General features: G+C 39.4%; 1 protein-coding gene across 1 annotated transcript in view; it reads left to right on the top strand.

Annotated features, from left to right (window-relative positions):
* The window catches only part of LOC144650785 (uncharacterized), a 130754-nt gene that overhangs the window by 5177 nt on the left and 111502 nt on the right, over window positions 1–14075 (top strand). The window contains exons 2-15 of the mRNA XM_078510528.1: window positions 481–690; window positions 1024–1290; window positions 3116–3400; window positions 4410–4598; window positions 5291–5464; window positions 6845–6994; window positions 7396–7742; window positions 8385–8619; window positions 9248–9457; window positions 9990–10193; window positions 10527–10742; window positions 11060–11260; window positions 11671–11880; window positions 12866–13063. Coding sequence (XP_078366654.1) covers window positions 481–690; window positions 1024–1290; window positions 3116–3400; window positions 4410–4598; window positions 5291–5464; window positions 6845–6994; window positions 7396–7742; window positions 8385–8619; window positions 9248–9457; window positions 9990–10193; window positions 10527–10742; window positions 11060–11260; window positions 11671–11880; window positions 12866–13063 — 3096 coding nt within the window. The remainder of the gene's footprint in view (window positions 1–480; window positions 691–1023; window positions 1291–3115; window positions 3401–4409; window positions 4599–5290; window positions 5465–6844; window positions 6995–7395; window positions 7743–8384; window positions 8620–9247; window positions 9458–9989; window positions 10194–10526; window positions 10743–11059; window positions 11261–11670; window positions 11881–12865; window positions 13064–14075) is intronic.

The raw sequence follows: 14075 nt of genomic DNA, 5'->3' as shown, positions 1-14075 counted from the left end.
AAGGCGAGATCAAATCAATCAAATCAAATCAAATTTTATCTATACACATAACACATACCGTTCTCGTACATACAGGGAGAAAATCAAGCTTTTTACACGTTTACCTTGAGAGCTCACTTAAATGCTGCACATGCGTTGTTTGGTCAAAACATTTACCCTCATCTCTGGCATTTCTTTCCACGCGCGGTACTTACTTAGTCACGTGACAGGGTTCTGCAGGACTAATACTTAGTCACGTGACAGGGTTCTGCAGGACTAATACTTAGTCACGTGACAGGGTTCTGCAGGACTAATGCACGTCGCCTTCACCGGTGCCTATTTATAAATCTAAGCGGATCATTACAGTAAAATATCCTGCCCAGTAAGAGCTAGCACGAGGACAGGTGAACTTCAAGTCGAGTACGCTTGCTTTAAGCACCACTTTCTGACAATTTCTTGATTTGCTTACGTCTCAATTAAACTAAGCTTTTTACTCTTTAGGTCTCTTTTATGAACCGCCTGATGGTGGTGCACTTATTGGTCATTCAAGAAAACTTCAATCATGTTATTGGTGGCAGTCGCAAAAACTTGCATGCCCACCAAAAGGGTCCAGGTGTAGCTCGAACAAGGACTGTCCTGGGCAGAGCATCTGTTGCCTACACAGTTGTGCACGTGGTAGCTATTGTACAACACCAGTACCTACACACCAAGGTAACGTAATTACAGCACAATCATGTTTGGATAAGACGTAGGAAAGGATTTAAAACGTTATGACTCGGGAACATTGCGGTGTTCGAGATTGTTCTAGTCACCTGATGTTGCCATGGTTACGTGGAATCAGCCCTTTCAATTTTCAGATGTCATGGTTAATGCTTAATAAAATGTGAGATGGCGGATTTTCGGTTTACAAACATGAAAAAAGGTGTAAAAAAGTTTGACAATATTCCAAAAAAATCAATTATAACAAAGTCAAACAGTCAAACGAAATAAACAACATACATCTTAATTCTCGCCTTCTCAGTAAATATCTGGCTTAATTTACAGATCCTTGTGCACAAGTTAAGTGTGGTCATGGAGAGGTCTGTGTCGTTGACGGTTCCAGGCCGAGATGCATGTGCCCTCCACGCTGCCTTGACCGCCGCATTCAACGTGTATGTGGTACTGATGGCATTACATATAAAAGTTACTGTGAGTTGATGAGGACCGCCTGTGTAATTGGCGATAGCTCACTGACAAAGAGGCAAGACGGCCGGTGTGGTTCCACGCCCCCTACCAAGCCTCCAACTACAGTTCCTCCTACACCTCCTACAGGTATTTTTTTTATTCTGCAGTGCATTTGGTCTAAACCATCGCTATGGTAGCTTAAGAAAGATAATGCGTTAAGTTAATTCTCCATTCTTTGCTATCGAAAGAAATAAGTGAAAAAATTAACAAATAGATTCCGTTTTGTCGTGCGTCTGTTCAGTTGTAGATCACAAAATTAATGACGTCGAAATATAGCAAGAACAAAGAAGTTTCGAGTCGGGCTTGTTTAGCCCTGTTCAATGTTTCTTAAGGTGAACGATATTTGGCGGCTTGTCTCAAATTGAAGACTTGTACTTAAGCTGAACATTTTGATATTTTTCGGCCCTGAGTTTCGAAAAACTATGAACTCTGATCACGCACGAAACTGACGCAATTCACACCATGCAATGGCGTCATCTGAACATCTGTCTTCTAATTCGCCACAGGCAATAACCAATTCTAACGCCGGCACGCGCGCGGTGACTGGGTCATTGTATTGTGTTCTTGCGTGTGGCTCTGTACCTTTTTCGGTACCTGTGAGTATAATGCACGTATCAATGTTAAGCTGCTGGGGGGGGGGGGGGGGGCGGGCATTTGAACTTAGCTGAGACTTTCTGATCAAATGCCCAACCCCAGGGCATGTGTGGATGTTCAAAAGAGTCACTTAACTTCAATAAAATGTTGTAAGAAAGTCCATTAAAACGGTCAAAAGTCCCCACCACGGGCAAACAATTGCTGTCAAATCCCCCGCCTAATCCCGGCCTCCCCCCAGCGGCTTAACATTGATAGGTGCATAAACAGTTACAGTCGAACTCGTTGGACGTAACAAAATCCTGTGACAAGCTATCATTCCATCCAGGGAGAGAAGCAATACTCTTAGTCATTTCATGCTTCATAAACCGGAATTAAGGACGTTGTTTCCTTTTAGTTGTGCGCACAAGATCAATTACTTGATGATTCCGCATGTTTTTACCCGACGCTGTCTCTTACGGTCTTTTACCGTAGTTGGAATGCGGGATTTCCCGCGGAACCATCGCGTGATGCGCAGAACGTGTACGCACTTGCAAAATGGGCTACAATCCCTGAGAGCCAGTCGTTTTTGCCCGCTACGCTCGTGAAGGCTTTCAGCCACCACCTTTTCAATTCCATTCTATATTTAACCACACTGGAACCTTGGTTGTCAGCATTTGTGTTGGTGTTGATCATGATAATAAAGATGACACTGTAATACATGTAGTCAGATCCGCTATAGCTTCTAGTAGTGCATGAGAAGATTTTTATTTGCCTCGTTTCAAATCTTTCAATAATTTTATTTTACAAATTAAGCAAAGACAAAGTCAGTAATAAAAACAGAAAACGCAGCCAGGATGAGACATGGTAAAAACAACAGTTAAAATGAGCTTTAGGCTGTCGCTCTACAAAGGCTCTTTTCGCAGAAGAAAATATTTGGAGGCTTAGCACACCTCTGCTACTAAACATGCTGACAATAGTTCTAAGCCGATTCCAAACAAGTATTGTATTCTTTTTAAAAATATAGTCACCTAATTAGCACATTTTTACTTCGCTTTGTTATTATTATTATTTTCTTCTCTCCTTTTTTGTATGTATTATATTCATTTTCCCTTATTCTTTTTAATATTTTAAGCCAGTGAACGTTTTTACTGTAGTTAATACTTTGAGAAATGATAATCATCTTAACTTACCCGGGTAGCTTATCAAACCTGACGTTGATACTAATCTTGGATTTACCTTAAGTCCCAGCTGATTAAGTCCCAGTGGCAAATCGTACGTGTAAAGAAATAATGTTTTCGACAAGATTCTCTAGTAATTCTTATTTTGAATATTGCTTTAGATTCTCCGGTTCCAGCTCTAAAAGTGAGTCCTCGGCACCAAGTACGTCAAGAACTTACTGAGGGAAAAAGCGGTAACATTTCGTGCCAAATCGATGGAGAAGTCACTTCATACAGCTGGGTGTTGCCAAACCGCAAACCAATGCCATCTCGAATGCGCGCTGAAGGAAATGTTTTGATGATTAATCTGGTCTTAACAGAAGACGCTGGGAGTTATTCTTGCAAGGCAGTAGGTGGACCAGACAATAGCCAAACTGTTGAGGCCCTGGTTAACGTAACAATCCAACGTAAGTATTCCTTAGCAACCAATAATCCATCCTCGGAGACCCAGGGGCGGTTAGTGTGGCGAAACGAAGGAATAAACCAGGCAGAAATCGTAGCGACGAAAGTTTTCAAGAACGGCCGTTCTTGAAAACTTTCGTCGCTACGATTTCTGCCCGGTTTATTCCTTCGTTTCGCCACACTAACTGCCCCTGGGTCTCCGAGGATGCCAATAATCAATACCGATTAAAACTTGGGCCAGCACCTGCAATTATCTTATAGCTTTAATTAGGTCCTTTAGCTTATTGCATTTCTTTCGACCCACGTAAAGTTCGACGTTTCACTCCGGTCTTAAATTGGGAGCGAAAAATTTTTTATTTGCATTTTTATCAACAAACTGAATTCCGCTTAACAAACTACCAATTATTAATATCTCCCGAATCAACCCCACCAACGCCAACATGTGAACTTTCTTCAATAATATGACCCACCAATTAATTTATGCCTGCTCTCATTGGACAAAGCACATCACGTGGTACATTGTAATTGTTGACGGGTATCAAAAGATTATACCCCGCTCGATTTGAAATCCGTCGCCCCAGTTTATAGAGAAGTACAAAACAAACGGACAAAGTCATCTTTTCAGATCAAACTTTTTAATTAAATGATAGTTTTAAAAAAACATTACGTGGACCAATCAACTTATTTCAATATTTATTTCAACCGCAATTATAACGTGATTAACACTGTAGCTTTCGTCTCCTTTTTACCGCAATAAGGCTTGTTTATGAAATTAATCAGAGGGTAATAAAATCAGTATATCCCTTTCTGGCTTCCTGTTATATTGAAGGGTATCTATTTGGAAAAATAAACCTCGACTAAACCTGACAGTTGCTCTCGAAGCTTTGCTCTCAGCCATCTGCTTATTTTTCGGGCAATCTTTTAACCTCGGACATTATCCTCCAGTACGCTAGGGGCCTGAAGAGGAATATTTATTGACTCACTGCATTTCTTTATATGTAATCTTTTCATCAGCAACCATTCCAACAACAGCTGACTTTTGTGACGAGCCTCGGGCTGAAGGAAATTGCTCAAGTTTCAAAATTCGATGGCATTTTAACAGCGTGCTAGATGAGTGCCTTCCATTTGCGTACAGTGGTTGTGAGGGTAACTCGAACAACTTTCTCAACAAGGACAAGTGTGAATCTGTTTGCAAAAGAAAAGGTGAGGTTCTTACAACCTTGTTGACTGCATGCAGGGACAAGCAATTTCCGAGTACCTCTTAACCTCTGTTTTAAACGTAGTCCTGTGTTGCAAACTTGGAAATTGCTTCTTACTAAAACAGGTAACACATTTGAATATTTCAGAGTTCGTCGTAGGTCTTATTTAACGCTAACAGATAGGGAATGTAATCGATGTTTCAAGACTTAGAGAAACGAATGTATTTTGCCTCTGCCTCTGCAGGCTCTCTATTCGGGGGCAACGTGAATTGAACTCTTCGAGCGCCGAAGGCGCGATCCCGCGAGTGCCCCCCCCCCCCCCCCGGATAGAGAGCCCGCTCGCAGGCTATGCCTCTGCAGCTATTTTTTCCTTAAAAATCAAGCTCTGTACCAAACCTTTCGCAAGAATCTTACGGTAAAACTTACTTACTTATAGATACCTAATTTCTCCGTCAATATTTATTTATTTTCTTATTTTCAAAAAGTGTAAACTAAGTTTCATATAATTATAAGAAAAACAAGTCTGGATCAATTTTGCTCTTTGAAGTTGTTTGCTTGGAATGTGGCACTCGCGGTACAACTAAAACGCGCATCAGTTCAAATACAAATGTTTCAATTGCCATACCCATACGCAAAAGGAATCCAAGACTACTAATTACCAATACCAATTTGTTTTTTTCTTTTTTTAATAAACAGAAGTTCCAGACAACAGAGTATGTCCCACTCCGATAACTTCGTCCAGTTGTATACGCCGCAGCTCCAGCTATGAATGTTCAACAGATGATGACTGTCTACCGGGAACAAAGTGTTGCTCAGTAGAGTGCTGCCCTGGCAGCTGTAGAAAAGAGTGTGTCAAACCTGTTTTGCCAGGTTAGTTTCCATTCATAATACTAATATCACAGCATGAAATTAAAGCATAACTTTACAGGGTGTAAAGCTCTAGTAAAGCTGGTGTAAATTTAGAATTTAATCAGTTATACGCTGACTTTACATTTTTTAAAGCTGGCCTTTATGCCAGCTTTACACTCAAGTATAAAGGTAGATAAAGAGACTCCTGAACACCAACTTTAAATCACATTTACACAAATTGATAGTGTAAAGTTGGATAAGCAACTTTACACCAGATTTCACCAACTTTAATTTAACGTTACTCCCAATTTCATGCTGTGAATCAGCACGCTATACCTTTTTGTAATACATGTACAACATTTATTATGTTAACCACATACAAAACTTACACGACTTAGCTTCATTACGACAATGCTTACAGATGAGCAGTTTTTTTAGTGAATGTCGTAAAACTAAAACCAAAGTAATCACTCTGGCCAATCACAAAAGACATAGACAATCCAGTACCAATCAAAACTCGAAGCAAATACCTGTTGCCGGCACGAAGCGCGCGAAAACTTGCGCAAGCGACCCACGATCGGTTTTGGTTTTACTTCTGATTGGCTGAGAAATGGCGCGAGAGTTTAAACCAATAAATGAGCGTTGTAATACAAAACCAATGCAAACGCGATTTACTTTCGACACTCAAGTGAAAACCGCTTTCAATGACAATACAATACAAAAAATTTCTTTTTACAATGACGAATACAAAAATAATGCAATAACAAGCATGCTATACTGTGATTAACCAAACTAAGTTTACCAACATTTTATCAAAATATGGCTTAAGGAACCCAAGTTAAACATTTTTTCGAATTCGTTATTCTGTATAATGACTATGTCACTTGTTGTAAGTACTGATAGCCCCGCTAAAAATTTTCTTATCTATCCCAAACACAGGGACTAGGAATCATATAATTATATCATATAATTTAGTCAGCAGATGTCAATTCCAATCGCCGTTGTCCATAAAAGTTTAATGCTTAAAACTCTATATCCCTTGTATCCGTTCCTTTGAAACATAGAACTTCATATGTAGTGATTTAATTTCGTAAAAAAAGGAGTCCTCAACTGAGACAGTGAAAGTTGGCAAACGCTTGTTGACAAACTCAAGTTGGTGTGTGTGAAAGACACAACAACAGTTAGCAGACAAGTTGGCAAACTGTTGGTGAGAATAGGGACAAGTTCTATTTGTCGCCAACAGTTGGACAACTTGTTTGCCATTGTTGCGGCGTTAACACACACCAACGTGAGTCTGCTAAAACGATCCATTAGTTCGTCGTGTGAAGGCCTCTTAAGGACTAACACCCCGGGGACTAACAATAGCACCGTTGTAGAACTGCTTTTTTCTGTACATTTCAGCCAAGAAGGGCACTTGTCCTGTACCACCCGCTGACAGACCAAACTGTCGCCAAGTCATCCACGAGTGCTCCATTGACCATGATTGTGATGGCGACATGAAGTGTTGTGAACGGTCATGTGGACGTGTTTGTGATGAACCAGACATCAAAGGTATGTCGTGTCATTTTTACCTAATAAACCCTTAGAGCAAACCTGTCAGTGCGATCCCCTCCCGTAAGCAACCAGGTTTTCAAAATACCATTTTTTGGCCTACTCACTTCAGTCGGAACCAGAGGTTCCTCCCTGGTCCGAACATAATGTAAGGGACCACCTCTTATAGTCGGCGGCGACAACTTTTAAAAGGCTGAGATTTTGAAATTGATTTTTTTTACCTCTATTAAACGACAACTAAGTTATCCGTCAATTTGAACCCCACCCCTAGATGGGTATATCAACTTATTTTTGTGTCAGTTTAATTCCGTGAAGTCAAACTAGTAATTGATTATTTTTTCAAGCCCACCTTCTTAAGTTATAAACTCTCAGTTTACATGCACTGTTTCTTTTATTCACAGAAGAATCGTGCAAAGCTATAGTGGACGTGGCGTTCCTGATCGATTCTTCTGGAAGTATTAGTCGCCGTAACTGGAAATTGATGCTCGCTTTCCTCCGGGATGCAGTTGATGCGTTTGACGTTTCCGCTAAGGGATCCCATATCGCTTCTGTCTCCTATTCGACAAGGCCAGTCGTGGATTTCCGGTTCAACACTCTAATAGGAGACAAACTTAACGGGGCAGAGCTGCATAAGTTGATTGACAGAATAAGACACCAGAGAGGATTTACATACATTGACAGAGCATTGAAGCTTGCCAACAAGGAGCTCTTTAGTGATAAGGGGGGAATGAGGCAGGCAGTGAGAAAGGTATTATCATCACACAATGACGATGCTTTGTTACTTATTACTTGTTCATACCCCATGGAATGCAACATCTAAGTGAACAACTGGTTACTTTGTCAGTTGTTACAAAGCATAGATTACCTCATTATAAAAAAATCACGTTTATAAGTTAACTATTGCCACTTGGTCAGCACACACGGGGCGATTTCCACGACCGAGCAGTCCCTCTAGCAAGTCCCCTGTAGTGTGCGTAGTGGAGTGCGCGACGTCTCCTTGGCTCCTATCGAGTCGCAACAGGTCGTGCGGACTATTTGCCTCGTTTCCAACCAGTTCGAATTCTTGAGGACAAAATTTTTATCCCGCAATAAGATGTCTTCCTAAATGGAAAGTTTACAGTAAGGGACTTATCTCCCTGACGACGCTCAACCCTGCTGAAGATTCTCAATTGCAATTTCCTCTTTTTAAATGGCACTGATTGCTGGTACTGATCTTTACATCTTGAAAAATAATAACCAGAGTAACAGGTTGGAGGCCTAAAATGTGGCTTGTTTTGTGTAAAATTGGGTACAAGTGACTGGGAAGGCGAACGTTTTAAGAATTGCGTGTGTTCTATTTTTAATGATAAAAAAGTGCCAATGTAACAGTGTGTGTTTTATTGTACTCTAGGTTTGTTTTGTCATAACGGATGGTCAACAAACAAGAAGAGACTTTACGCCACTGGATAAGGCGTCTCAACCTCTCAAGGACAAAGGAGTAGATGTTTGGTCTATTGGTGTAGGAAAAGGTGCAAACAAGACAGAACTTGAAACAGTTGCATCTGATCCTGGAAAAGTCATCATCGTCAAGTCATTCAAGGAACTGAAGGATATATTAGAGAAAGTGCAGGAGGCGGCATGTGAAGGTAAAGTCAACGTTCTTACTGATTTTTACTGGTCATTTTTATGGTATGCAATGAAATACACACGATTCTATCAGCGATTGCATACTCTCTGCAGTCGCAAACGCAAAATCACGCGTAAACCATCTTGCCATATACGGTAACTGAAAATAATAATTACAAACACAGAAATGAGCATAAAATAACTAACAACGACCGACATGAGGAAACGACAAAGCAAAAAAACGAGAAACTTACAAAGACGAATGTGACCACTGAAAACAAAAACATAAAAGACGAACTGTAAACTTGGAGCTTGACCGTAAACTCGAAACTTGACTCGAAACTCACAGGCTCGCAAACAAAACTGACTGAATAAATTACACGCAACCGAATACAGAGAATATATGCCAATATGCAAATAAAAGTAACATGTACAAAAATACACTTATAAAACAAGGGGAACTAATTAACACAAAAACCAACACGTAGCTTCGACACTAAAACTAAACGAAACGAAAATTCTGGCGCCTACACTCTCATTGAAGAGAACATTTCAAAATTCTATTCAGTTTTCAACGGAAGCAATTAGACTACTCTGCTGTCATTTGTTGTCGCCTGTTGGTTTTATAACGTTATTTTTGTGACACAGATAAAAAGGAAACCAAGTGCCAGAGAGAATACTTAGCGGCCACAAAGAATAGTGCATCCGGAAGGTTTGTACCGAGGTGCAATCTAGATGGCAGTTATGCCGATGTGCAGTGCCGTGGATCAGTTTGTTACTGCGTGGATAAGGATGGTAATGAAATCATAGGAACAAAGACACCACTTGACTCCGGCAAACCAAGCTGCAAGGAACCATGTACGTTGTATTTTTGCTTGTTTGTTTGTTTGTTTGTTTGTTTGTTTTTGTATTGTATTTTAAGACCTTGATTATTCAATGCATCTAAAAATTCCAATCCGGAAACGTTGAGGTTGAAGGCTAAAAACACGCACATTCTATCTCGGCAATACTTCAGCATTTTCCTCGTGTGGAGCTAACTGACACTTGCAGCATAAAAATATTAAAATATTAAAAATCCTTTTCGTTCGTTCCCATTTTTAGTATTTATGCTTATTAAACATAAGCCTATGCTTTAGCTGGACGTCTATTGAACTGACTCCCTTGGTAATTTGAAAAAGCATTCGCCTTAGTTGACCTCGGCCGCTGGCCGCTGGCGCTTAGCAAGTATATATTTTTTAACAAATTCCGTGCGTTTTCATATATAAGTAATCCCACGCCAATTATGATCGAATTCTTAATTTCAATACCTGTACGTTCACTCATTCGTTAATGACGTTGTTTTCTCGTGCACTTTTAACGTTTCTTGTATTATTTTTGTTTCGAACAACAGATAAGCTGACACCTTGCCAAGAAGCGTACAAGAAAGCCATTCAAAATCCAAAGGTTGGAGGTTACATTCCCAGGTGCAAAGATGATGGCGGGTTTGAGAACATGCAGTGCGGAGGAACATCAGGGCAATGTTGGTGTGTAGACAAAGATGGAAAAGAAATCCCAGGAACGAGAACAACCAAGAATCTCCAATGCCCTGATCCAGGTATTTAATAATTTTTGGTGCGAAAAATATGCACGGTTATTTGTCCGTGAACATTACCTTTTCCGAGAGGCCAACATTTTCCCGAAAGCAGAACTCTCGTGTACATGAGTTTTGAAGCTAAATAAAGGTTATTGTATGTGTTTGTTATCCTTTAATTGTCCTTACACTTGGTCCCCCATTGTTTGGCTTAGCTGTCAAACTGAGAAAAAAATAATTCCGCCAGCGTTAAAATCCTTGTAGACTCTAGTAAAATTCCTAAACAGCGAGGAGGGTATTAGTCCTAGGTCATTAAAAACCCTCTACAAGCTAAACATTGCATATATCTTTCCACAGCAATCCAACCCAATTACACTGATTGTCAAAGACGTTACATCGAGCTCTCCAAAAACCCAGTTTCTGGACAATACGTTCCATGGTGCAGACCTGATGGTGGATATTACTGGCGCCAGTGTTATGGTTCTTACTGTTTCTGTGTTGATCAAAATGGTAGAGAGGTATCGAAGTCACGTGTCTACAGCAGTAATGGAACGCCAAAATGCTCAAAGGACGGTAAGGATAACGTACTACTTTTGGCACATAATATTAACATTCCGATCAAATTGTACGCCCATAATAGTTGGCACGTGTGTCTTTGCTACCGTTGAGGAACAATGAAGTAAAATCAGTGAACATGTTATGCCATTTGGAGGGATTAAACACACATAATAATAAAGGGTATTGAATTTACACCTTGCCATATAGCATCGCCTTGGTAGTCAGCATTGATGGCAGTCGGCAGACGTGGTTTCCTCTATAAATATAGTAATTTATTGTTTACTCTGTAATAATAATTTAGCGTCGACCAAAGCATGTTGTTTTATTTGCAGGAGGATTACTGACTCCGTGCCAACAGAGAGCTCTTCCATCGCTCAGCACAGCAGCAGGTTTCGCATATCGTTGTAGGAAAGATGGAAGCTACGAAGAAGTGCAGTGCCAAAAGAATGGCATGTTCTGTTGGTGTGTTGATGAAGACGGTAACGAAATACCCGGAACAAGGAGCAAAAGCGCAATCAGATGTCCAAGGAGGGGTAATTTCTAAGCTACGTTTATTTAAAAATTCGCTGTTTTTTTTAATCAAATGGTGTTGTGCTACATCAAAGTTCTAGTCTTTAGTGCTTAAAAAAAGTTTATGCCACCCTGTGTGGGGTCGAGGGTACCAGGCAAGACAAACCTATCCGATGAATTTACTGATCAGAATAGTTTAAAATATAACCTTAACATTCGGAGTGCATGACGCTTTCATTGCTAGTAAAATGGCACACAGAAAGAATGGATTCTCTTCCTTAGTTTTTTATCGATATTGTAGAGATTATAAGACACCCTCATTTAAGATGGGGAATGGATGGGGCATAAAATAACACTATCGTTTTTGTGGAATATTAGGTCCTGCCCGAGTGCAATATTTTTAAACATTTCGTTAATTATTTTTGTTGCACAGGAGCATCATTGACAGCCTGTTGGAGAGCTTACCAGGATGCATTAAGGAGTTACTCTGCCGATAGGTTCATTCCCTGGTGTCGTGCTGATGGTTCATACAGCCCTGTGCAATGCTACCGTTCCCACTGTTATTGCGTTGACAGTTATGGACAGGAGATCAGCAATACCAGAACGTATATAGTGACTGGAAAGCCCAAGTGTACATATACAAGTAAGCAAAGAAGATACATGACAATTGTTATCCGAAGTAGCCGTATTCAGCTTGAGGTTGCGAAGAAGGTAGCGTGATATGTAGTCGCAAAACGCATAATCACGCGTAAACCATCTTTCCATACACACGTTTAATCGAAGATAGATACAGTAACTGAAAATAACAAAATTACAAACACAGAAATGAGCATAAAATAACTTACAACGAACGACATGAGGAAAACGAGAAAACGACAAAGCAAAATAAACGAGAAACTTACAAAGACGAATGTGACCACTGAAAGAAACATAAAAGACGAACTGTAAACTTGACCATAAACTTGAAATAGACCGTAAACTCGAAACTTGACTCGAAACTCGCAAACAAAACTGATTGATATTTCCATATTTCCTTGTTAGCACTAGTAAAATTACTAATTTTAAAAACACGAAACAACTTTTTAGACATGTTTCGGCATGACTTATGCCATCTTCAGTTTATTGAGAATTAAAAATCTAGGGCTATATATATACCCAAGCTACAAATACAAAAATAGAAATGTATACAAAGTAAAATTACAATAACAAAAGATAATGGTAAAGCCGTTACAAAGTGGCAGGTACTGTCTGGTACTGTCTAGAACAGTAATTACTCACAGTGTGAGCTTTAGACCGTTACTAATAGAACAAAAGATTAAAATAAAAAGGTGTTGACATGCTGCACTTGAGTGTTTAAATCTGGTTTTAAACTATTAATGTAAAAGGCCTCTTTTACAAACTCTTTAAAAAAGTTTTTTCGTGTTTTTAAAATTAGTAATTAAAACTGATTGAATAAATTACACGCAACAGAATATATACCAATATGCAAATAAAAGTAACATGTACAGAAATAGACTAAAAACAAAGGGAACTAATTAACACGAAAACTAACACGAAGCTATGACACTAAAACTAAACGAAACTAAAATTCTGGCGCCTACATGATATCTTCTTTACTTTTATTTAAGGTGGATATCGTAAACCATGTCAACAGAGGTATTGGGAGGCTGTACGAAGTCGTCCGTCCGCAGTGTATATTCCAAGGTGTCGGCGTGATGGCGATTACGAGCCAATGCAGTGCGATATACAGAACTGTTGGTGTGTCGAAGCTCAAGGAACAGAGATAAATGGCACAAGATCAAGAGGAACTGTTACTTGCCCTCCATGTAAGCAGAATATGTTTGAAGAATTGCTTTTTAAGGTCATTGCCCTGTATGGCATTGTGCATCCCCGACTGCGCAGAATTTTACGCGTTATTAGCGCGCACAGAAACAAAATGGCGCCTTTTTCTATACGGCTTAGTCCGCGAGAGAAGTAAATTGTCGCTTTCTCGTAAACGAGTCTGGTGACCTATCAATTTTTTCTCATATTTTGGGTGTAGCGGTCAAAGTCTTTCTGGAAAATGAAAACAGATCAATCTCTATGTATGAAAAATAAATTATCGCTAAAAACGTGTACTTTGGCAGTATTGATCAGGAATTATAAAAGAATTATATGGAATGTACAAGGTCTCCCTGCTCCTAAACGAATATGGTGAGCCCCCCCCCCCCCTTTTTATTTCAAAACTTAAGTTTCCTTAAAGTAATAAACCAGTAGGCGAAGTTTGGTTAAAATCTATGTTCAATTCTATTTCAGGGTAATGACCTTAAGGATACTGTTGTCAGTCAGTCACGACTTTTGTTGTTGCAAATGAAGTTCAAGGTCTTTTCTGCGCCTTTCTTTTGCTTGTGTTACTCTCAATTTGTTAAAAAAAACTGATGTCTTTTTAGTATATTGTTCGTGCGCTCATTCTTTCAACAACGTTATAATGGTGTAAATCCTCGGCTTTAAACGATACTCAACAACATATGTACTCCTAAAGGAGTACATATCAATAAATACAACTATGTAAATGATCAGCTCAGAAATTTTTATTTCGATAAAAAAGAAGCTTTTTGAAATTTAACTGAAAGATAAATTTAGCTCTGAGCAGCTAACTCCTGGCATGACTGTTTGCCATTTCCCTCTTTTATTAAAGTTGATTGATTGGTTGATTGATTGATTGATTGACTGTTTGATTGATTGATTGATTGATCGATCGATTGATTGATTGATTGATAATACAATATTGATTGATTGATTGATTGATTGATTGATTGATTGATTGATTGATTGATTGATTAATTGATAATACAATAT

The sequence above is a fragment of the Oculina patagonica genome, chromosome 4 (genome assembly GCF_052425735.1).
Source record: "Oculina patagonica isolate OP01 chromosome 4, crgOcupat, whole genome shotgun sequence".
Lineage (NCBI taxonomy): Eukaryota > Metazoa > Cnidaria > Anthozoa > Scleractinia > Oculinidae > Oculina > Oculina patagonica.
Note: the sequence above shows the minus strand (reverse complement) of the source record. Positions and strands in the feature narration are given on the sequence as shown.